The 26,416-nt window shown below is 35.1% G+C and overlaps 1 protein-coding gene across 9 annotated transcripts in view; it reads right to left on the bottom strand.

The window, feature by feature from the left end:
- Positions 1-26,416, bottom strand: part of TTC29 (tetratricopeptide repeat domain 29) — a 343,118-nt gene that overhangs the window by 85,911 nt on the left and 230,791 nt on the right. For 8 of the 9 annotated variants that reach the window (XM_071808005.1, XM_071808004.1, XM_071808007.1 and 5 more), the window contains 2 exons: positions 22,840-23,025; positions 3,762-3,974 (listed from right to left, as the gene is read on the bottom strand). In XM_071808005.1, the coding sequence (XP_071664106.1) occupies positions 3,762-3,974; positions 22,840-23,025 (399 nt within the window). The remainder of the gene's footprint in view (positions 1-3,761; positions 3,975-22,839; positions 23,026-26,416) is intronic. The other variant, XM_071808010.1, reaches the window with a different exon arrangement.

Genomic DNA, 26,416 nt, shown 5'->3' with positions numbered 1-26,416 from the left:
AGGTTCTTAAATAACATACAGATGTTTAAATATTTTAGTAAGTTTTTCCTTCTTCTTACTGGTGCCATTTACCTCTTTCCAAAAATATATAGAGTGACAATTAAAAATAGAGGCTATGGATCTGAACTAAGTACAACAAGAAAGTTCAACAAACTCAGAGAAAATACCTTCCAGTAAGTAATGCAGAGCAATTAATGTAATGCTGTAATGTTCTCTGTCATTAATTGTTTAATAATACAGTATCTTCACACTAGAAAATCATAGCAGTCTCTCTATATGTATTCATGCATAGAAGTACCTACAAATCTATAAACACCCTAATATATAAACACAAAATATGTTGATCCATACACTTTGCTAACACGAATCTTAGTGAAACATCAAGAGGCAACTATCAGTAGACCAGGTTCATAATTTTTATTCTCATGGCTATTTTGCAAGCTACTGCAGGCTAGAATAGCTCAAAAAAGGGATAACTTACACTTGCAAGCAGTAGTTGTAAAAAATTCTGCATAGGCTCACTGACATGCACAACGCTTTTCCAGGCCAGGTTTTATTTCACTAATATCGATCTAACAAATGCTGCTTGCTGGTCATTTTTTTATATTTCTCCCTCAACAGAAAATCACCCATCCAGTATCAAAATTTATATAAACTAATTATAGAAATGCTTACTGTGTCACACTATATTCAAAAATTTCCCTCCAAAACATAAGTATCCACTAAAAAAATGTAAATGAAATTATATTGAAAACATTCAAAAATCCAGTCTTTCTGTTGCTCAATATTCATCTGCTTAAATATAATAGTGGAAAAGCGACCTGAAGCATAACTGCATATCAAGGTATTTTGTAAAACAAATAGATTAAATTTATCTCTTTATTTATTTATTTTGTAAATAAATAGACTTGTAATGAAAAGTGATATTATCTACTTACAATTATCAGCCTAATAAATTCTTTATGTCCAAACACACAGAAGATCCAGCTCTGAATCTCTCTGAAGGTTATAATTGCCGAGGCCATAGTAATGTCCTATCCATGAAACTTAATACATCACATAAAGTTCTGAAAAGCCTGTAACTCAACGACCTGCTGTTTTTTTCCAATAGTCAATATCCCTTAAAAGGCATAAGGAGGCAAAAGGATGCAGAAGTACAATTTCACAGAAGAATAATAATTGAAAAGTTGATGGAGATATAAAAAACTTCCTTCTTCAATGAAGAACAGTCTAAGAGACTGAAGTGGCTAATAGCTAATCCTAATTAGTGAAATACAGGAATGTAGACAATGGTGCAAAATAACAGAATGGATATTCCAGACAGCATGCAGAGCCAGTATGGGCCTAACTCAATTGTTAAATATGGGGTCCATAGACAGAGGCTATGGGAACTTGTCTGGAAGGAGCTTCTAAAGCTTAAATTTGAAGAGAACAATGGTGAGTACCCTGACATAGTGATATGTTCTGCATGTCGCAGGAAGCTATGGGAAGTGATTGATTCGAAGTAAGGTCACTGGAACATCTGCCTGGTCAAAGTAAATTCTGGGAAGGCATCAGATTCATTTTGACAATCTCTTTATTCCAAGTAGTTTTCACTAGCAATAAGAAGAAGTTGATGGGAAACCTCAGCAGCAGCACACACAGTCCTTCTAGTTACTACAGTAAATATTAGTAGCACAGTTTTACTGTATCTATGACTTAAGCAGGTATTATAGATAATAGCTGTAGAAAAAAAAAAGCAAAAAGCTTGTATTTGACCAATAGACGCAGCTGGAAAAGATGGAGAAGTTTTTGGGTACACATCTTTCTTCAGCTGATGAATTGTATTGGCATTCTCAGTATTTGGGTACCTACTCCCAAGAGGAAAGATCTAAATAGGCAACTCACAAAACTGATCTACTAATGCAAACTGCAGATAAAACCAAAATAGGTTATTTAGTGATTTAATTAAAAGGAAAAAAAACTGCCAAACACTATCATACACCACCACAAATTAAACATTTGGAATGGAAAGGATTGAATTCTTGCCCCCAGAGTCCTGTTTGGTTTATTACCCAAAAAAACACCATATGAAAGCATTTAGATTTCAAATGTGTTTTGAAATACTATTCTTCATGAGATAAGGCAAGATGAGAAATTTTGGTTCTTTAGAATAAATATAATTCAAAGACAATATAATCAAAGACCTGAAATAGAAATAATTTACTGACATTTTTTAAAATAATAAATTGCAAAGTTCACATGGGCTTAGATGCCTGAAAGTTTGTTCACTTTTTCCAAGAGTATCTGCTGGTCTAATAAAGATATTTCTTTTTAGGAACTTGCCTTTGTTTCACTGAATACATTTTAACATTTTATACTTTTCTATAAATTGCTCTGTTCTGCTACCTACATGTATAGTTGTATTTTTATTCATGGCAAAACTTACTTTAAAATTTAGAAAATATTTTCATTTTTTTGCCATTTTTGACAGTTTAATTCTTTCTACCCCAACTACTACTCGAAGACTGTCTAACAGATTAATGTTGCACATACATTATTAAATTTTAAAAATTAATATATCTGGTGATAAATATTGAATTAATATTGTATATCAATTGTATGTGCAATTCATATACAAAATATGCCCCTTAACAAATATCACAAAAGGCTCTTGAATTGCTGTGCATGAAAAAAGATGATTATTTGAGACTTCCTATCCCACTTCTGAGAAACACTCCAAAAACCATCTAAGATAATCATCTAGGAAAAGTCTGTAGAAGTGGACATCTAACAGCATCTTTTGACAAACAAACATTATTAAGTTTTAAAAAAAATCTGGAAAATTATGTATAAAAAATTAAAATGCTATTCTAATTTTCCCCAATTTTAAACCTATCTGCACACAGACAAAACTTCATACAGCCATTATCTAGAGCAGGTGTGCCAAACTCATTTTCACTGGGCACCACATCAGTCTCATGGTTGCCTTCAAAGGGCCGGACGTAATGGTAGGAGTAGTTACACTTATACAGTCCTAACATTACTTTCGGCCCTTTGAAGGCAATCACAAGGCTGATGTGGCCCTCAGTGAAAATGAGTTTGATACCCCTGATCTAGAACAAGAAGGCAATCAGGAGTAATCAGCGCAGACTTAAGACAGGGAAATCACTCCCAGATATACTAAACACTTGACTGAATGTAGGCCTGGTCCTGGGCAGCCTCGTTCAGCTGACCCTGCCTGGGTTGGACTTGATGATCTCCAGCTCTCCCTTCCTACCTCAGCTGTTCTGCAATTCTGCAGTTTTCTTCAAGTTTCAAAGTACTTATGGGTATTAAGACACAGAGAAGAAATGTTTAATTATGATAGAAAACTGTTTTCTTGCAAGTACTAAATTACTATGTAGAGTGATGATGTAGTGATCCAGCAGATATTGTTGTTGAAATATTGCCAAATCAACAGTGACTAGCCAATCAAAATCTCATCTTCCATGAGTGACCTCTCTTTCTGATTATGGGTTCACTTTTTTATACTATTATTTCCTAAAAAGTTATTTTTTTTTTTTAGATATAAAGCTTTTAGGAATATAAGAGAGCCTTTGTTGTCACCAAGAAAGCATTTCTGCTTTAGTGAGATCTGCAGGTGTATTGATAGCATTTGCCTTTGAATTTCATAGGAAATAACCACCCAGTCACACACTTGACAATTTCTACTTTAGCCTTGGAAAAATCATAGCGTGCACATCAAATAAAGGAATGTGAAAGTGTTATTTTCCACCTACCTTTTTTGGCTATTTCTAAAGCTTTTCTTAGCATGTTGATGGCCTGTTGGTGTTCTTTATTTTCTAGCATTTTGTCTGCTAGTAATGTATAAATTCTCCAGAGATGCTTACACGCCAGTGAATAGTATGTATGGCCTGTCTCATCCTTCCATGGCAGACCATCTGTAAGCTGATAAAATGCTTCATAATGTTTAGCAGCTTTCATGACATTACCTGAAAAATGTCATTAATAATTACAATCACTGTAATCAAGAATTTTTAAAAAATATATTAGTCTATAATAATTTTCTCATTAGAAAGTAAGTTGCAGCCAATAATTCTGCAGATTTCTCAAGAAACTCCAATATATAACTTACAGATCACTGGAAAATGCTTCCAAATCTCACAGGTACCAGTAATGCTGTAATTTAAACTTATCACATTTTAAATTAGCTTTCCTTTGTATATTCACAATGTTGGGAGTATGTGATCTCTAGGATGGAAAGTCAGAACTTTCTAGAAAATATATCTATTAGAAATTCATTAATATAGCCTTTGTGGGTCTTATATTTCAAAATCACACCTATGCATTAATAATCACAATTCAAACTGTTCCTCAAGTTTCTTTTTTCATAATGAAAACATGTGCTGAAAGATTTGAAATGTGAAGAAAACTGTGGGGAAAATTATCTTTATTCAAATAAATAGATTAAAGAAAAGAATTACCATGCAAAGTAATTTATTCAACAGTTATTACTAGGCCACCTCTGGTGAGTTTATGTAGTAAATTTACCAGAAAAGCATTAACCACTAATGGATTAATTACTGAGCCTGAAGTAATACACTTTAAGGTCCTCAAATGTAAGTTACTCAAACATCTTAAAGGCAAAAGAAAGTCTGAAGATAAAGTTCAATTCATTTTAACATTCAAGTTTCTCCCTCCCACTATCTTCAGATAGATTTCTCTCTGTGTACACATGCAAGCTAGGAGATTTTCACACTTTCTGGATAGCCGAAGTTCAAAGCCCTTGAAAGAACAGAAAAGCTTTTCCTCATACACATGGGTACAGAAAAAATGTGGGTAAACAGGTAAGCTAAGACCATTTACATTAAAAAACAAACAAAAAAAAAGGCATTCTGGTCACATTTTGCAAAGAATGTTCTATAGCAGGGAGAACTCTGAATGTGATTCTTCCTTTGTAAGTTTGTTGTACGTGATGGAGGAATCTTGCCTCGCGGATTATCAATATATCAATTGCTATTTTTATTAAAAGCTGAAGCAAACCATAAACTAAGTTTGTTTACATGTGTTTGCAGTTTACATCTCTTCTGAAACATGATTTATAAGAAATGATTACTATTTTACAGACCATTTTTATGGTGCTGAATTCAAACTACAAAAAAAAAAAAACAAAACAAAACCAACCAAAACAGCAAGGAGAAAATTTTCCCCACTTGTAGGAAAAAAAGGGAGAGAAGCTGGGACAAGGGCCTTCTTTAAGCATTCTGAGAGAAAACAAGGCTGCTTTTGCAGGTCTCCAGTCAACCTTGAGGCAGCAGAACAGCTATGACAGATTCCTCTTCTTCATCTAGTTTTGTCTTTCGCACATGTTATCCTTGTACAACCATGCTTTAAAATTTGCAATACAAAACATCACTCTGATCTTGAATAGAATTAAATTTATGTTCACATTAAGCTTCTCTGATGATTAACGTGAGTCCAACTAAATCTGACGAGCACAAGAAACTTCTCTTTCAAAAAGCAATTAATTAAATGAGGTTCACAGACAAATCATTTCAGGGCTCTACAACCTATGTTTGATTTAAGGGTCCAAGAGGACACAATGAAAAGTGCTGAAGAGTGAAGGGCCAGGTGACAGGTAAGACAGCCGACGTTATTCAGTTCCACTCTAGCTAGACAGGTACTGGGGAGATGGCCCAAAATGTTGGAAAAAAAAAATCTTATTGCCAGAGTAACTGTCAGACTCTGTAAACAGACAGGAAAAGATCTACACGTTCTTCCAAAAATATTGCATATTAACATCAGACTGAACAAAAAGAAAAACAAAGTGAAATTATCATAACCAGTACAAATTGTCTAAGAATTCACTGACAGTACATCTAATGGAAAATAGAGACATAGGCTTGCTAAACCCAGATCAAAACTCTTGTCCACTTTAAAGAGGCTTCCAATTTGAATTTGGGTTTATGCCTATCCAGTACGGCTAACTTCCTAGGGCAACTCCGAAGTCAACGGAATTCTAGTTATCCAAGTTGATAAATGCAGATTTAAGATATTAGCTGAAGAAGCTGGTGTTAGCTTTGTGATAAATGATTGAAAGTTGAGTTCAAATGTAATGTTAACAGCTAGACCTAGCATTGTATCCACTTGGATACTCATAAGCACATACAGATTCCTCCTTGGAATTCTCAAAGTTTATTGACTGACTGATTATCCTTTTGAAAGGACATTGCCATACATTTATGTGATCTAGTGGATCACATCCACTAGTAGTGTAGTGGATTCTTTAGAGTAATAGAGTTTGATTCATGTGTAACTCAAAAACATTTAGTAAGAATGGGAAGTAGCAAACAAAGGAACAGTATCACCTGGATAGGTAATTTGAGACTTATAATATAATCTCTTAATGGGACACGTTATTCAGATAAAGAATATGTACATCCTTCAGGACTATTTTTTAGATTGTTAGAACTATCAGGTATCATAATTCTTACCCATGCTTACTTGCTTGCAGTAACCCCTCAAGAAAGTTTCTGTCAGACTAGAAATTGAACTTATATATTCCATGTACCTCATAGCTCTTATAAGTTGACCTAACCATTAAAGCCACAACCTTACATCCTTTCTTCCAGATCTTGGCAAAACCTCTTTAGAAACAATCCATCTATCTCAGGCTTCAAAATACAAAAGAAATACAGTGTTTTCAGGAGTATTCAAATGGAACCAAATTACATTTGGCTTCAGTCAACTGTCAAAAAAACAGTATGGTGTGAAAAGTAATACAATCTGCCCAGACAAATATCAAAAAGAAGATGCTGGGAAAACAAACACACACAGCACCTGCTGGTTTCCTAAATGAGGGAGACAGAATTCCTGTCCTGAAAGCCCTTACATGGCTGCAAATTTGCTTACTGAAGACTCCTTCAAGTAATACTAGCTGTTTGAAGACTCTCAAATTCACGGAAGGTAAAACATTTTAGATTTTGGAATTCATTCCTCCATCAAAATAATCTGAAATCTCTTGTTCTCATTGGCAAAGGGCAGATCAGTCTATTTGTATAACCCATAATGTTAATGTGCACATCAAATGTTGTGGGAAATATTTTCAGAAGGATGGCGAGTTTACTCACTGTGATGAGTTGTTGCAGCTGGAATTGACCGGTCCAGTGCATTCCAATTTTTAAACACTGAACTACTGCAACTATGAGGTGCAGAGTTAAGATGCTGTCGGAAAGTCTTGAAAAACTTTAAAAGAAAGTAATAAGCCAATTACAGAACACTCCTGAGAGTAAATCCATTTTTATCTCACCTGAGCAGTGACAAAGCGGAGTTTTAAATGGGTTTTACTATCAACTGAAAGAAAAGAAGGAAAAATCAAAAAGAGAGCAAAATGAGAGGAAAAATGGGTAGGAAAGTAATTTGCAATAGTTTGTAGAAGTCTATCTTTTATATCTCTAGGAATTCAAAGAGAAAAAACAGAAAGTGTTTCCAGGAAATGAATATTTGAGAAAAATCTATTTGCAAAATGTTACACAACGCAGTATAGCTATTTTCAGATAGCAACATCAAGAGCAATTGTGTATTGCTTTTCCCACAGCCATGCAGAAATTAGTTGAGTGTATACTAAATGGAATTTGAGAATCTCTGATATATCTTTCCTGTTTATAAAAGGAATCAAAAACCAGAAGTGTAACTCTTACAATATATATACTAGCAGTACTAAAATGTTATAGTTTAATGTAGCTCAGGGCACAACAAAATAAACACTATCAACAATGGTTTAACCTTAAATAAGTGAGCTAAACATCATCACAATATAATTTTGGGAGTAAAGAATTAGTTTTAAACACCCTTATGAATATAAGACATTACTCTGCCACTAACAGTATCAAATTTTAGAAATTACTCTTATTTTCACAGCAACTGCATATGTACGCAATGATTTGTGCTACAGCTTTCATTGAGTTGCTTAGAAGTAAAAAAAAAAATCTATTCATTCAAGCAAAAGAACTGAATGTAATTTTGTAAATGCTGAAGAGAAACGTTTTTACGTTATCTAAAACTTCCTTTATAACTCCCCCTTTCTAAAACCCGCTCCAAAAGTATACATTTGTTATATCAGAATAGATATCAACCAAAAGGGGTATATATGGTGACTACTATTTTGCCCTTTTTTTTTATTATTTAAGTAGAAAGATTGACTAGATATTAACACAAATGGGTTTAAATGTGAAGCTGCCATAAAAGCAGGCACATAAATGTAATTCTCCCAGCCGCTATTTTGATGCACATTTTTGATTCCATGAATATTTTATGAAATGGCCCAAACTAAAGCCATATAACATTCCTGCATTACTGATGCTTGCGCCCGTAAGCTACAAACATTAGAGGCATGATTGAGTGCATTAAAATGAACTCATTCAGCAGTGCATTGATTACTTGAAGGAGGAAAAAAAAAAAGAAGTTACTCTAACTTAAGAAAACAGCACACAAATCTGAAGTTTTCAATACTGAAATTAAAGATAGCAAATTTGAATAATGTGATATTTAATAAACAAAGGCAGAACAAAGCTATCTAAAGTTGCCTGTATCCAGTCCTGACATTAATTAGATGAGATGTTAATTAGGTCCACAGATTGCTTCCAGTAGCATACGGGCAATTTAAAATGTCATGATCTGCAAAATGCAGTGACTGGCCTGTTCTAGCTCCATGGCGCAGCAATCCTGAGAGCACCTAATGATTTCCTTTGCTATCAGCTCAACATTTACCAATGAAAATAATGCTACAGAAATAATTGCACAAAAAAGTGACAGGTCTATTTGGTACATTTTTTCAGCAGCACTAGTCTAAGCAGGGAGCACATTTAATTACAAACTGTAAACAGTTGTTGAGGACTTTACAAAATATTCCACTTTAGCTTAAAACGACAATCAGATAGAACAATAAAGCTTTATGTATATTATAGTGTATTTTAAACTAGAACTAGGGCATCTTTTGTAAGCAGTTATTTCACTGTGCAACGTGGACATAACATCTTCTTGAAGCAACATTTAAATTTCCATTTAAATTTGAGAAGAAACTTCTTCACGATGAGGGTAACAGAGCACTGGAACAGGTTGCCCAGGGAGGTTGTGGAGTCTCCTTCTCTGGAGACATTCAAAACCTGTCTGGACACATTCCTGTGCGACCTCATGTAGGTGTTCCCGCTCCAGCAGGGGGGTTGGAATAGATGATCTTTCGAGGTCCCTTCCAATCCCTAACATTCTGTGATTCTGTGAACAGTTAATGGTGGCAAAAAAAGAAGAAAACTGTTATTACTATTTTTAAAGATTTCATTTCAATGTAACTGCTCAAACTACTTGTATAACTTTTAGTTTCCTCTGCTCTATTACAATAATTATAGTGGCACTATTCACACTGAAATACTTGAGAATCTTTCACAGTTTCCACTGTGAGCAACTGTCTACAGAGGTTGTTATAAGTCTTTAACAGAGATATGTTGGGAGATGGAACAAGAAGCTCCCAAGGATTGTAAACCAAGGCTCTCATTCACTAAATAGTTGAGCAAGCCCGGTCTCCTGGGGTAAAATGAATTGCACAGAAATCACTGGGACAGATCTCAGATGCAGGAACCTGAGTTTATCAGCCATCTGCAAAAGCAAGACAAAAAATGAGATTCTTCGAGAACACAACCAAACATCAGACAATGGTCAAGGTGAGCATTTTTAAGATAAAGGATAAAAAAATATTTTTAATTTACTATACAGGAGCTGATAACATTTTCCAGAAAGGTTCCACAGGGACTTTTAGCAAAATGACATAGACAGTTCGTAAGAATATTGGTAATGAACATGCTGGCTCCACATGGGGTATTCTGACAATTTCCCCAATTTGACAAGACACCAGTAGATCTCCCCCTAGAGTCTAAGCTGCTCAAGGTTAACTGAAAGTATGCCTGAGAAATCTTGAGGATATGAAGGAGAAGAAGGGAGATAAAAGGAAAGTTGAGCATCACACAACCTGAGATCTGGCATTGATGGACTGAGACTGCTGTGCAAAAGGATGGTATTTTATGTTCCTTCGTCTGGGTCAAGAACTGCTAGGTTAATCCCTGGTATTGCAGTTTAGGGAATGACATATTATTTCTGCTGATGTTAAGCAAGTATCTGTTATCTAAAAGCACAACTATAAGAATCCAGTGAGCCTTAGATCATATATAGTCTGGTTCTCTGAAGACCTAAATTACTTGCCTTAAAGCTCAAATAGTCAAAATATACTTACCTAGAGGGCAGCGTGCGTTGTGGCACCCACAGTAGAACTGCTCACAGTATGTTGTACCTCATCATGAACATATTATGATATTAAAAATGCTCTAAGATGGTGTTGCTTAAATGTTTTTTAAGAGACACCTCATAAGCTAGGCGTAAGACCAGTTCCCCTGGCTGCTTGCCTGTCTGCTCTCTAATCCCTTCCCCTGCTGCTGCCGACACTACTGAACTGCAAAGGCAGGCTTTCCCACAGGCAGCTGAAACGACAGCTGCTTTGGGGATAGTTTACTGTGGACCAGCAAGAGAAAAAAATTGTAACTAGCTGAAGAGCACATTGCCAGGAGAGGAACTGCAGGGAAAATTAAAAATCTTCTAGTTCTTACCAGAAAGCATGAAGAGTAAACACAGGAGGAACATGCACTGTTGTAGGGGTGACTGGAACAAATATCCTACTCTTGTCTTTTTTCCAGTTACTATACCAGCAACTGTATCCTCAAAATTCTGGGTTACCTCCCAGCCTTGTTAAGTTGCTTCTGCCTCTACATAAAACCTTTCTCAGATTTTCTCTAAGAGATATACACATATTCTGGAGACTGATGGTAACGACTCAGAGTAACTCTACAAAGAAAATCTGTTGTCAATTACATGATTTCCCCCAAAACTATAAGCACAGAAAGCTCGCACACACTTTAAGAAGAGTGATACAAAACATAACATATGGACATATATGAAAGACAATAATAAACCAAAGAGCGATTTCACATTAAGTGTAACGGTTAACTCTGAAAGTTAGAAACATACCTGTAATTACTCTTGTACTATCTGAACTACACTGTAAAACTGATCTTTTCCCTTTGCTTTAGGCTTAACTGTGGAAAGACAGTTCTTATTTCAGGTATTTTCACAGACGTTTAGGTCTGAGGTGAAATCTAGAATCTCTGAAAGCTTTGCACCACTGTAATTGCACAAACTGTTCTAGCAACATTTTGCTGACACGCAAACTACAATAAAAACCATACTCTTCCAAGATCAATGCCCAACTTCAGGAAAACCAACAAACAAACAACACAATTGGACAGGTCACATATGAAAATTCCACTGACTTTTCTGTCCTACATACATAGTCAAATGAACCAACACAGAAATTTTGGTTTACAATTTCTATTTCTTTATCTTTTTAGGTTAACATATTTTATGAAAGCAACATTTGTCAGATGTTGCCTTCTGACTCGTTTATGTATAAACACTTTTTGATGTATGTCAATTTTAATCACGATGAGAACATTGCAAACAATGTTGAACACTAGCTGAATGACAATATACCCATTTTAAAGAGAATGGAATTCTTCACAACAACATTCAAGCCTTCTTCTTTCATGTTTGCAAAGCATCCAAGTGCTTCCTATCTACAGAGGCTACCTAAGATGCCAAATGTATTCAGGAAGCTGACAATGTTAAGGCTCCAGGCCCTGAGTAAGGGCTGGCCCCCGCTCGGTGGGATGCTCACACTTCAGGTTTCACAAATATTGCAGTGTTTCCAGGCAGATCTCCAAATGCAGAGAGGCGAAGGAGGTGAAAATGCAACGAGGAATAGTGAGCAGTGGTACACGCTATGCATGCAATTCTGTTTTTCAGGGCTTGGTTTGTGGTGGGGTTTTTCGGTCCTGTTTTTGTTTGGTTTTTTGCTTTTTTTTTTTTTTTAGCTCAATAGAGATAAAATACAGAAAATAATACAGAAGCAGGCTAGTTGCACTCTACATTACCTTTTTTTCTAACTCATGTCAAATGCTTCCCTCAATTTAAATATTTTTTGGTAGTGATTTATGTATGTGAATGTAGTAACATTTATTCGTATTCTACTTCCGTTTCCCTTGCTTTACACAGCTTTCAGTAACAAATTCAATATCAGATGCAATGCTCCAGCACAGGACCTGTTCTATTGTGCAAATAATCTACTTCAGAAGGATGCTTTGAGTAGCAAGGTTGGACTAACAACCTACTGAGGTCCCTTCCAACTTGAGTTATCCTATGATCCTCTGAAGAGTAAAATATCTTTCTATTAATCGCTTCATAATGTTTGTTTTACCTATGACTTCTACAGATAATTGATAAGGGCTGAGGACATGCAACCCCATCAGCTCTCAGTTCCACTGAGAAGGCACCTCTGGAGACAGCAGCTCCCCCAGCAATTACTAAAAGGAAACGCTGCCTCCAGGAAAGTTTATGATGACAACTGCAGGTTCAGCTGCAGTAGTCCAAGACCTTGCAAAGCTTTGAAGCAAAAAAATCTGCTAGTGAGCGGGCAGCTTTGAATGAAGCTTCATCTCAGTACTACTCATTAAGCAGTAAATAATTAAAATGGCCTGAAAAAGGTAAAATACAAGCAGCAATGTCAGTAATAGACATGAAAGAGAAGAGAAGGAAAAAGAATTTAAAAAAGCAAAGAAATAATTCATTTGAAGTTTTAATAAAGTTTCATTTGCAGTCTTGTTTAAAGATATATCAGACTTTAGGGATGTAACCTAATTACATTTTTATTCTAACTTCTATTCAAAGACCTTGGACTTTGAATCTTTAACACAGATCAAACATAGTATAATTTACTCATGGCTATCAATACTTTAGAAAGATCTCTTCATTAAATGCCATATCCTTACGAATGCGCACATAAAGAAAACAGAGGAACATTTGATACCAAAAACACCAAGAAAGAATGTTTCTTGCAGAAGTGTATATATAAAAAAACCTCATTTGAGTGCTACGCCTTATATTCAAGCGTACATAAAAAGTTCTTTTCAGAAATATTTTTGAAACTATTTCACAGTTCAATGTAAACAATAGCAACACTTTTTCAGTAATTTTATGAACTATTTGAAAACGAACTTTACATTCACCAAATACCTAAGAACACAAACTAATGTAAGGGGTTTTTTTGCATGTATCATCATACTTTTATAGAAAACACAAATTACAAAGTTTACAATTAGCATGATTGCATTGCTGTGAATATTTTGAAGAGCTTCTCATTACAAAGAAAGAATACAGACTTGTCCCCAGATCAAAATGGAAAGATTCTCCATTTGAAGAAGTAGGGTAGGAAGCAGTAGTGACAGAGAAAGGATTAAGGAAGCTTTTGGCAAACCTGCTTAGTTTTTCATAGTGTAAAAAATACGATTTACTTCCCTGTGCTTAAAAATAAACCTTGATTTAAATCAACTAATGGAGAAGGATGAAGCAAGTTTTCCATTTTCACAGTGGTTTTTTTTCAGAAGTGAAAATAAGAACCCTACAGAATTCTCCCTGAGTGTTCTTATTCAAAACATCTTCATTGCCTAGCAACATCTCTTAAAAAATAAGAATAAAAATTAATTATATGAAGAATATTTCTGATTAACTCAACAGGTCCTTTTTGTTTTCATGTTGGATGTTCAGAAGCTTCTTTCAGACTTTCTTAAGAGCATACTAATTTGAATTGAAAACATACCTAATTTCTATAACATCAATTCAATATGGTACATACTGGTTCCACACCAGCAACAACCCTGTAATAATAAGATATCATTTATCTGAGTACTACAATCTGCACTTGCATGAGGATGATTTCAATTATTTAATAAACCGTTTAAATCTCTCCTCCCCAAGAATGTGCCTGGATTTATGTCTGCTTCTGTCTGCCACTGACTGACAAAGACAAGCATCATGTGTAAAGAGCTTATATCCTAGGAATTCGCTGCTTATTCTTTTTAAATTATGCTCTACAATCAAGTTTTTCCCAGCTAACTTACATATTCAATTCTCTAGTAACCAGAAACAAACAACACAACTGCTTTGTAAAATCACTTAAGTGCAGAAGAACAAAGAAGAGTTAGCTTCAGTAAATATGACGAAAATAATTTTAAATGGTCAAACTGGATAAGCACAATTCCATGTCCCATTACGGAAAGGCATCTTCTTGTCTCTGAAGTTCCCTGATGCAAAGACTTAAAAGTATCTGCCTCTATATGAACTTAAAATTTAGCAATAGGTATACGCACCCAAAGATACAGAATTTGGAGACATGGAAGTTTTCAGGTCTGAACTATTGTTTGGAATAATCACAGGTAGGAATATTCTTAAAATCTAGCAATCTAGGATATGCAACCTGGGGTGAAGGGGAGATATCATGATAAATCAATGATATATGGTTACTACTGGATATGGTCTGTCATGTAAAGAAAATTAAAAGAATCAAATGAAACATGCTAGCTGTTTTCTCCAAATGATGAACAGTACAAAAAGACATTTCTAGGTTAGTTTCTAAAGGAAACAAGCCTATGCGATCATCTTGTGAACTTTAACCGAATTTGATAACCAAATTTGATAAGTGGTTAGAAGTCTGTACGACAGTTAGTTCCCACCAGTTTTTTGAAAATTAGTAGCTTGAGGATAGAGACTGATCCAAACTCCAGACAGAACGACAGGTAGAACTCCGCTGTAAGTATTCCAGAGGGCAGCCCACTGTTGGGCCAGCCAGCAGAACATCCACATACAGCTTTTACTTTGTCATAGCACACATGGAACCTTACTAAGTGCAAGTGCAATAGGAGCATCTGGGAAGCGGTATCACGTAAACACAGAGAACAAAAAGGTCACTCCTGCCTCAAAGGATACACATTCTCTAAATCTCTAGAACTGAGACTCTCCTTTAGACCATTGCCATATTTTGACTAGCACTCAGGCTTCCTATGAAAAAAAAAATACGCATTTATATCTTTTAATCCCTTTTCTGTTTTTGGTCTGCACTATGAAAAATACCATTAGAAAAATAAAGAGAAAGGAAATCATGAGACTAATCTTTTATCAAGAATCACAAACTTATCTGGGTATCATTTTAGATCAAAAGAAGTTGTTTACAAAAAGGAAGCTCTGACACAGACACAAGGATAGACACAACCAAAAAGGCCTTGGTTAGCTATTAGCTGGTACTTCAAGTTGCTGTTTTGACTTTTGTTCCTGAAGAGAGAAGCGGGATTGATTTGAGGCTGCCTTCCTCCAGCGTCAGACCTGCACTTGTAAATACAACAACATGGAGACCTGTAGAACAGGGATGTCCAGCTCATTTTCACCTGTATAAATATAACTACTCCTAGATTTACACAGTCCTAAACTTGCATTCGGCCCTTTGAAGGCAACTGCGAGGCTGATGTGGCCCTCGGTGAAAATGAGCTGGACACCCCTGCACTGGCTATACACCTTATAGTGGAAACATAACAGCATTAAATAGGCAGGTTGGAGAGTTCAAATGCAGCAATACTGTTATGAATAAGAGGTCTGCACTCCCCAGTTAGTAAGGAAGAAATTTATTGCTCTTCACGAATGTCCCACTGTTTTGGTTTTTTTACCAGTTGTTCCTAATTTTGCAATCAAATTGTAAAGCAGCACTTTTCATTTCTACATTATACAGCACAATGATGATTTGCTATTTAAGTGGGCTTGGCAGACTTGCAACACAGATAACAATATAAAGTTCTATTAATGTAGAAGGTGCATGTGGGTCATCCATCCCACAGGGGAATTTTATTCTGGCTATACTCCGGAATCTCCTAGCAAAAGACACTACATGTTACTGTAATTAAAATGTGCACACAGAAAAGCGTAAAAAAAAAACTGACATGGAATTTTAACTTTTGCCTTTTAAACATTTTTAGTACTTCACTTTGCAATATTAACTTTTTTCTTTTTTAATCTGAATATAAATTATTTTTGCTTGAAGACAAACCAATTGAGGAAATTCTGTTTCAACATGCATATTTACTTTGCATAGATACTCACGAATGTATGCCAAGTTTCTCTTAATTTATACATTACAGTTTTTAATTGAAAAACACTTGCCATAAACAATTCAAAATATAAAATCAATAATTTCTTAGCAATGCATTAAATAGGATCTGCTAAGAACAAGAAAATGATCAGTTCACACTTTTTATGTGCAAAGCAAAAAGATGACATTACGAACTGTCTTTAAGTTGTTTACCAAATATATCTAGTAATTAATACTTACGCTTCAAAAGCTCAAATAAAATGCCCATTAAACTCAATAGGAATTGTTCCACCAACTTCCGTAATGCCTTGATAAAAAACTTAAATTTCAACAGTATGGCAAAAAGATAGGTAGAATCCTACTCCTCAGTCTTAATCCAGATTGTCAAAGTCTGTAAGAACTCTGTGGGTTTTTCTTTCCACAACAAATTAATTAAATTTATTTACAACTCCCTCGTGTTCAGTAGGCCTTTCATCTAGAAAAAACTACATCAAATTCTAATATTAAAAATACTGTAGGTTACCTATGATTACTGACAGAACAGTTACACCTTTCTCAGAAATCAGTCCCTTTTATTAATATTTTTGGGGTGGATGCAGAGGGATTAGAAGTTCTCAGCTCTGGCATAACATTGTTCTGACTGAAAAGTAACAGGAGCATAACATTACTTATAATCAAGGCAGAACAGGATTAAGACTGAACACTTAAAACCCATTCATTAATTTTCAGAATGCAGTATATTTTTTAACTGTCTAAACTTACTTTAGAAAGGGCTAAGGAGACCCTGATCTAGAATTCTTTAAGACTTGCAACCTAAAAAACCATACAAAGCAAGACAAAAATCGGGGGTTATGGGTTAGCTGTTCGTTATAGGAATCAGTACCGAGATACCTGACATCACTATTTGCTTTGCATGCTGTACCTTTCTCTCAGTAGTCCCACCTGTCTGTAGTCTTTCTGGTCTGTAAGCATGTCAGAAAAAGTATTGCTTCCACTTTTGTTGATCCTTCTGTGCTAGCAGAATATAAATCTGACTGCTAATTCTAAATCACCAGTGCAATGAGATTAATGGTATAATTTTCACACATCTCACTCCTCTCATACCAGGGAATATGCAGTTTCTTGAATGGCACTGATTTACAACTGGAATTCATCGTGGAAGTTTTATTCAGAAATGCTTTCAAGCACTGCGACCAACAGGTATGGAAAGGTACAGTTATCCTAGTAAACTCTGTTAGCCTTCAAAACAGCGTGGCTGTTGGCAAACTGCCCATTATGAAAAGTCCCTGAAACACTCCTAATTACCAAACTGTGCCTATGAATAATCGCAGAGCATGGAGTTCATGTTAGCACAAGCTAAAAGCATGTGCAGGACTATTAACACCACTTTAGCACTAGCCTGTGCTCCAATGCTCATAGACATCCCTACACACGGCTTAATTTACTTATGCAGGAGAGCAACCATGGCCTGTGAACGTCAATGTTGCTGCTATCGTCTGAAAGGTACACATTCAGATCCTTGCATCATTCCAGAGTGAGAACATAGAGATTTATAGTAAGACTGTAGTGACGATTTTTTCATTGCTTCCTCCAGAATTCTTGCCATCACAGATCCAGCTTCCTTGTCCCACAGACAACGTAGCACTAACCTGTTTGTAAGCCTGTGCCTTAAGGAAACAAGAGTCATGCATCTGTATTAGAAAAACACCATCAGATATGTTAATCGGTTGTCTCTAAGCCTCTCTCACAAATGCAAAGTTGCTTGACATTAAGATTGAAATGTTGGTATCTGAAGTACTGGCTTTAAAGCACTGGCTAAACTTGACTGTGTGTACACACCTACAAGCATATATATGCATATATAGAGGCGTATGTGCACATACATGTACATAGGTACGCATCTATATACACACATTTATACAAACACCTGTATTACTTACAATGGCCTTGATGGTTGCTTTTAGAAGAACCACACTTTCATATATCTGCTTTTGTTATGCTTTTTGATAAGACAGAAATATATTTAATTTTGTTATAACCTATTTGAAGCAAAGAGCTTCTACCAGTACAAATTCCATGTTTCCTCTGGGCTGCCTTTGTTACTGATTAAGTTATTAGAAACTCTGGGATGCATATATTTAAGTTCTACATAATTTATTTATAATAGATGTTAATTGTTTAATATGAAACAGAAAGCACTGTAACAATGAGCATTGGCAATGTAAGAACCTATACAAACTAGAACTAACCATTATGTTTATCAATACACTCAGTCTGTGTTTCTTCTGCAAGATACAACAGTGTAAACCTGAAGCCCACAATTAACTTCAGCAGAATTTACATGAATATATCACAGACTAAAATAACCTTCTTATTCTCTGATACGCAGAAAAATACACACATTGAAAATGACTGATATTACTTCTAAAAACACATTCAAAGCACAAGAACAAAAATATTTTAAAATTTATTTTTCCTGAGATACTGCCACAAAGCCTGTGCTTAATTGGATGACAATTAATGCTGGACTTAATGTGGAAAAAAAAAAAGAAAATTGTTTTTTCAACATGTTTAAAGCAACACTGGCATATTTAATAGCTATATGGGAAAATAACTAGTAGCCAAATTAATACAACAACTTATTATCAATCCCCTGAGCAAAGACAAAGGATGGAGTAAGCACAGCTGATTGAACAGGATCATAACCTGAACACTCCTGCAATAATTGAAAAGTAGCATTTCATTTGGGTAACCTGTAAACAGAAACCTTATCTTGCAGTTTTTTAAAGAAGCAGTTAAAATCTCATTCTGCAAAGAACTGCTGCTAAAAACATGTTTGCTCCAAGCAGAATGTTCCATTTGTGTCTGCAAAAGGCTATTCAATTATTATTTTTTTTCCCGTATGTACTGACAGCCACTATGTGCTGACAGCCACTAATCACCTGCATCCAAATACCATGACTGAAGTCTACACTGTCGACACCTCAAATATTTAGCTTTGAAGATTAATGAACATCAGATTATATCCAGCCTTTAGGACAGAGACTGGGCTGAAAGTCAAAGAACTTTAAATTTGATTACACAAAAATTATCCAGCAAATATATTGATTTGTTTCCAAGGCAAACAACAATCTTTACAAGTATATGTTTGACTTTATACTCCCAAGCAATCAGTCCTAAGCATATACAGACAGCTTCTGTTCACACATAATAAAAAATACACTGTTGTGTGAGAGAACTGAAAAGAACTAGGACAAGATATTTACATCTAAAAGGATGCACACATGAATGTCTGTAAGATTAACTTCTCAGTCTCGTAAGTCCTCCTGTCTTCCTGGCTGGACTATGGATCAAGATAATTAATACAGATATAATTATTTAAATCAGATGAAAGCATCACATACATGTTAGACATCATTCACATACCTACACACACCTCTCTGTCTTTGTATAGACACACATACCTATTCCTATATGCATATATTAATGCACACATACAAGCATATACATATGTATCTATTTCTGTATATATCCTCATAGGAAGCAGGCATTTGATGCATTCAGTTCACAAACAAATAAGATCACAGCATTATAAATAACTGAACAACAACAACAAGTTTAATTTTCAAGCGATATCTATCTTTTCCAATATAAAAATTAGCATGTTTTGAATTTTACTTATAAGACCATTAATACTCATGCAATTTTATACAATCCCAAGTCAACATCTGTTCTTACACTTTTTTTTCTGCAATCAGAACTTGTGATTTAATTTTTAATCTGCTGAAAATAAAAAGTGCATGGAATACATCTGCTCTTTTGCTCAGTGGTCCCCCAAAGCCAATCCCATGCTTACCCTCTCAGCTTCTTCGTTTTTTTTGCCTCTCTCTATAGGAATATGATATTTGCAAAGGACAGACCCTACAGACTCAGTGGAGTTTTACCCTGGGCAGTGAAAATGCATCTTGCTTTATTTCTCCTTACCAATGTTAAAAAGAAGCCTCTCTTCTGTAAGTTTCTAATATTTTACAGACTGAAAATGAAATTTCCCCTCCTCTGAGCATCTTAAAGTCTATTTCATAACTTTACTTACACACTTTTGTAACAGACTTAAATATATTTAAGTATTCAACTTTTGCTTAACACATCATAAAAGTAGGAAATGCTATCTTTTTTTTAGGCAGTGGTTGGATAACACTAGCGAGTCACACTCAGTATGAGCCTTTGAAGCTACAAATAGATAGGGATGTTTGCTTTTATGCATCTTCTTAGAATTTTATTTTTTAGTAACTGAAGTATGAAGTGAAAAGGTTGCAAAAAATTCAGCAACTTCAATAATTTTATTCTATTAAGTATCAGACAGATAATTGAATTAACCATTTTTCACTCTAAATGAAAATTACTTTATTATAAAGGCAAGAGCTCTCTTATCTGCTGGGAAACTGGATTTATCTTATCTTCAATTCCTAGAACAAGACTGGAATAAATACATAGGCAAAGAGATCATTCTCAAGCATTTAGAGGAAACATGAAAATATAGCCAATGCCAATACACCAAGAATAAATGCCATCAAACCGATCTTCTATTCAAGTTAGTAAAGTTTAGAGATTTATTTTCTCACTGTTATCAACTTTCGCGTAAAGCATTAGGGAAGCATAGTTCACCTGCAACTATTGTTAGGTGAGTGCAAATGGGACAGGGAATCCCATATAGACATTAGTTATCAGTAGTCCATTGTCAGTATGGAAAAGGTGCCCAGTGAGGTTCCACAGGTGCCTGTCCTAGGGACAGCTTACTACTTGGTATTTGCACTAAGAATCTGAATTACAGGATAGGAAGACTGCTTTATTAACTGTTCAAATGATACTGAACTAGGAAGAAGAGAAAGCATGTTCAAGGATGACTTCAGAATTCAAAGCAATGTTGACAGTTTCTGGAAACCACCTGAAAAACACAGGATGCTATTCAGTGCAAAAGGAAGCAATGTATTGCATTTAGGCAAAACTAACTGGTGATCCCAGAGTGGGGAACAGAATAGTTAGTAAACAGTTCTTCAGAAAATAACTTAGAGATTACTGAAGGTCATGAAGTGAGTATGCAATTTATGCTGAAACAAAGAATGTCGATGTCACACCTGAAAACAAATAAAAATACAACTTGTACAAAAAGTAATCTTTCCATTGTATTGATCACCGGTATGAACACAAATTTTAAAACTAAATTCAGCTCTGGGTATTGCAGGCAAGAAAGATACAGCAACAGTAAACATTGTGAATGACCACCAGTCTAGAAAATATGAGGAACTATTGATATAAGTTTCTTGTTTCGGTTTTAAGAGAACACAGGAAAAAAAAAAACAAACAAAACAGGACAACAAACTTTCAGTTAAAAAGAAAAAAAAAAAAAAAGGCTGCAGGTTTTATGTCCAGTTTTTTTGCTGGGAAATTAGGCCGTCTTTTAAAACACACCCATTCTGTCAGCCATTTACTGAAATCACACTATTAAACATATATATATATATACACACACATATATGTGAACTTTATTTTTTGTCCCTGAAAAAAAGCCATTCTGTTTGAGAAACCAGCCACAAGCTGAGATCCAAGTCGAAATTATTTTAACCCACAAAGTCAAACTTAAAAACAAAAATGTAATGACAATACAAATCACATATGTTTGAATCAATGATTAGATGTCAAGTACCTTTAAGAGTTAGAACTAGTCTATTCACTCAATAGAGGTTCACTCATTGCTTGTCTTCCCAGAACAGGATAGGACTTTGTACAAACATAGAAAATGAGCTTTTTTTTATACCTAGACTGATACACACACAAAAACCCCCTCTGCCATGGTAGGTAATATATGTTTCTAAATAGAGAAGCAAGGTTCATACTGATATAAGAAAGAAATAATTTTTACAGTGAGAACAATCATTCACTGGGACAACCTCTCTGAGGATGTGACAGAGTCTCCATCACTGGAGGTTTTCAAGATGGGACTGGACAGGGTGCCAATTAATCTCATCTAGGCTCCCTTTCCCATGAAAGGTTAGACCAGATGATCTTTCAAGATCCCTTCCAACCTGGGCTGTTCTGTGATCCTAGTTCTCTCTAGTTATTTCTATGAATATCTTTTCTAATTTCAGAGACTCACAATTTGAGGATACAGATACAAGAATAGAGAAATGGAGCTCATGGTGAGGTATAAAGCTGAAGCAAACACCAATATGGCAGCCACATACAAACAAATTGGGTGTCATTTTCAGGCAAGAGAACCAGAAAGTAGTTTTTAAAAAGAACATAAAAATATAGGTTGTTTTATCTGAGTGCAAATTTTCCATTGCTGAGGTTGGATTAAACTAAGTTATATGTTCATACCTCTTTTAAAATAACCCAGTTTGTAACGACAGATGCCATCCTACTCAAACATCCCTGGCCTGAGGCAGCATTACCAGTCTCTTGTCAAAAACAAGCAAAAGGAAATAAAGTCAAACCCAAAGAACCTTTGCGTTAAACACATGATTCCTTTAAATTTTTTGGTCTTCATCTGACTGAGTACTTTCAACTGTAGGCAGAATGTGAATAGAGGAAACAAGTCCGTTAATATAAACCTGTCTTTCTATTAGATGCTCCAAAAATTAGAATTGCAACCGTTTTAAAACTTCATTTAAATGATGGTTGCAAATCAGTTTTACACTGAAACACTGTGCCCTGTGATGAAGTACAAATTGCCAAATATGACTGTCTCAATGCTGATACAATGTAGCACTGTGATCTCAGTGACTTACCTTGTTCCTCACTGATGAGGCCCATATTTGCATGTGCTTGTGCCTCTCTTTTCCCACCATCGATTTTTACTAGTTTAGCAGTGTTAAAGCATTGCTCATAGAAGTAATTGCTTAACCATTTTTCCTCGGGGTCATTGAAACAGTAGGCCAAATTAAGCTGGTTATCATACATCTTCTCATAGTGCCCTTTAAAAACAAAAAATACAATCAAAATGTTAGATTATCATCAGCTTTCAGAAATTTTACACATTATAGCAATAACCATATAATTAAAATGAAGGGCTATCTGTATTCACACCATTCAAGTACCACCAAGTTCTCCCACATATCCAGTCAAGGAAATATAAGGGGAAAATTACAACCTTCCAAATTAGGCAGAATTGAAAATTATTTTAGCAAAACTGCAATAAAGTGCACTCATTTCTGTATGCACAACCTGGATAAGACATCGATTAGTCAAAAGGGAGAAGGTAGAGTGAGCAAAAAAAGCACCAGTCACTGCTGGAGAAGTGTTTGTTGGAGCCACTGAGATCTCAAAAGGCACCGAGAGCTTTCAAAACTGGTCTATTGCAGCAACTGTGGTGATGGAGACCAAGAAGCAAACGCAACACTCTGCAAACACAACCTATTAATTCATACCATTTTAAACATTCAAAATAAAACTAACAAAGCCTTTGAGTTTTCATGTACATTCCCAGTTTTATTACCTTATCGCTCTTAGAAATTTAGGTTAAACTGAACTTGTACACCTTCCCCTGAAAATGACAGTTCACCAAGGTATTGCTCTCAGAACAAATGCAGAAAGCAGCAGAGACTCCAAGTCACAGATCTCCTTTATGATCTGAAGAATTAGTTCCTACTCTTTATCATCTCAAACAGCTGAATGAACATACACTATCGCTAAAACTTATGAAAGCACCTTAAGTCCCAAATCTAAGTAGCACTGCCATATCATCAACAAATACATTATTCACAGTTTAAAATTCCAGAATGAGAGCTCCTACAAAATTAGAGTTATTTCTCTCAGAAACACACCTCTAAAGAAAAACAAACAAACAAACATAAAAATCCTCTTTGGATTATTCCAAAACTATCTTAGTTTGGAGTAGATATCTAAAAATGCCCTGACAACTCTTATCATAATGCTTCTCCCTAAGGGGGATTTGAAATATATATTCCCCACATGATGCTGAAGAATCCAAGATAATAAAGAGCAGCATAAACCTCTATGTTTCACAGTTCAATTTATTGCTGGCAAAACTAAATGAATTTTCTTTCTAAACTTTGCTCATATTAGATGTAAATGCAAATAGTTAGCTAAAATTCCAGTGCAGTTTCAGTTGGTTACATAGTGTGTTTGTGGCTGCTAGATCAACGTAAGCCAAACAGCCAGTTCTTTTCAGAATTTTCATGCAGTTGGGTGAAAAAGGAGTTAAGAACCACAAGTCTTGCAGCAGGTAAGAGACTGTTTGGTTAAGCTTGATGTGTGAACAGAAGTGCTTTGCTTTCAGGAGTTCTGTAATCTGTAAGCTTTGCTCTACAAAGAGAGAGAAGAGAGAAAAGAAAGAAAAAAAAACCCCTTTTACTCCTGGGTATGTAGCACAGGAATCAGTTGGGGGAAAAAACTGATTTCAATACAGGCAAGATCTCACTCAAAGTCAAGATATTTTCTAAATGTTTTAAAACAGTGATACCATATCAAAATACTTCGATCAAAGTATGCAGTTAATTTCCATTTGTTTGTTTATTTTAATCTACAGGAGAAGTGGGGAAAATCCAGCTTTCAAAAAGGACTAATTGCTTGACTCTAAATTCTATCATCTGAGTCACTTGCATAGTTTGGAATGAACAACAGCAATTACTCAATAAAGTACTTTGAATGCATCACTAAACCACAGAAGAGATTGTGTCCTCAGCCTCATCTCCAGTATGTTCTGTTTCCAAATTAAAAATGACAAATTACATATGGAAGTAATCTCTTATTCTGTCTGTTGTCATGACTAAGTTCTTTGACTTCAGAACATCTTGATAAAGTTCTTCTAGTGTGTTGCACAACACATTAAGAACTTTATTGTCTTCTCAAAGAATCCTGTAACCACTTAATCACATGCACAGTCTTCAACAGGTTTAGCTAGTATTTTTTTCCCCCTTCACTTTTTCATCTATCTTGAACATTTTGGAGAACACTGGCTGAACTTTCTCTGCTTAAAATTTTCTTTTCCCCATTCTTGAAGCCTCTCTGCTTTTGTCTTTTGATTTACAAACTCTTTTCTTTAATGGTAAGCAAGACTTTTTATTATTGCTTTGTTGTTTTTGCTTTTATATTTATTACTTTGCTTTCCTATTTATTTTTTCAGTTTTTCCTCCATTAAGTGGTAGTTCATACTTTCACTGTTTTAATAATTCCTTTGTCAGTTTTTATTGAAATATATGAAATTATTATTTTTGAACAACTTTGTTTTACACATACATTTCCATTTCTAGTATTTTAAATAAGATGACACCCTTTCCAAGGAATTAGAATCTCAATCACAACTGAGGATCACAATTAGAATCACAGTCTCCTTAGGCAAAAATCACCAAAACAGAAGCACCCCAGAAATTATATCTAGATTATCACCTCAACATTTGTATATACGGTTTGATATCAAAACATGCCAAAGCATCAGTTTATGTTTAGAAATTTGGTTTTGAGAGGAATAATTATAAAAATATAAACTTCATGCATTCCTGATCAGAACATTCTTCACGGCTGTGAGTTTTCATACCTTTTGTTCCCCCTTAGGGCTGAAAAAGTACTTCTTTGGAATATGCAGGAGGGAACACCATATAACACTTCTTCACACGTTAGAAATTAAGGCTATTCTGGTACAATAGCCTCATAAAAATCTCTGCAAATGATGCAAGTAACAGAACTGGTTCAGGCTTAAGGTACATACGTGTGTTTGTGTGTGTGCACGCATGCACAGAAAAATGCACATATGTAAGCACATATGTACATATGTATAGATAAAAAAAAGTCAAGACAGTTTGGATTCATCCAAACTAACCAATTTAGATACACCTGTGGGTTACTTCACTCTCAGGGAAGAAAAGCAGATACTGCTTGGGTGTGATTTATACCATCCGAACTTGAACATCTACTGCAGCACAAGGCAACACTTTAAAAGATTATCTCCAAAGTAAAAGGCACAGGTTCCCATGACAATTAGAAGTACACAAACAAATCACTGCATGAACAGAGAAATACAAAACCTAATTATAATTACTAACACAAAGATAACAATTCATATTATATATTAACTACAACTAAGTGAAAATGAACTTAGACGATACCAGAGGATACTTACAAATTGTTACAATAACACAGTAAAGAAAAGATGATTAGATTGTCATTGGGGTAGAACACTAGATACAGATTCGTTGCCTTTGAAATCTTTGGTACAAAGTACCAAGACACTAATGCTACATAAAATTATGTAAATAACTTCAGGTAGTGCCCTATGAATCTCAAGAGATGGAACTGACCTGAGGCAGACTATTGCTACTGCCACAGCTTTGATTGAATGAACTTTGA

The sequence above is a fragment of the Patagioenas fasciata genome, chromosome 4 (genome assembly GCF_037038585.1).
Source record: "Patagioenas fasciata isolate bPatFas1 chromosome 4, bPatFas1.hap1, whole genome shotgun sequence".
NCBI lineage: Eukaryota > Metazoa > Chordata > Aves > Columbiformes > Columbidae > Patagioenas > Patagioenas fasciata.
The sequence above is the reverse complement of the archived record's forward strand: the minus strand, read 5'-3'. Positions and strand labels throughout refer to the sequence as shown.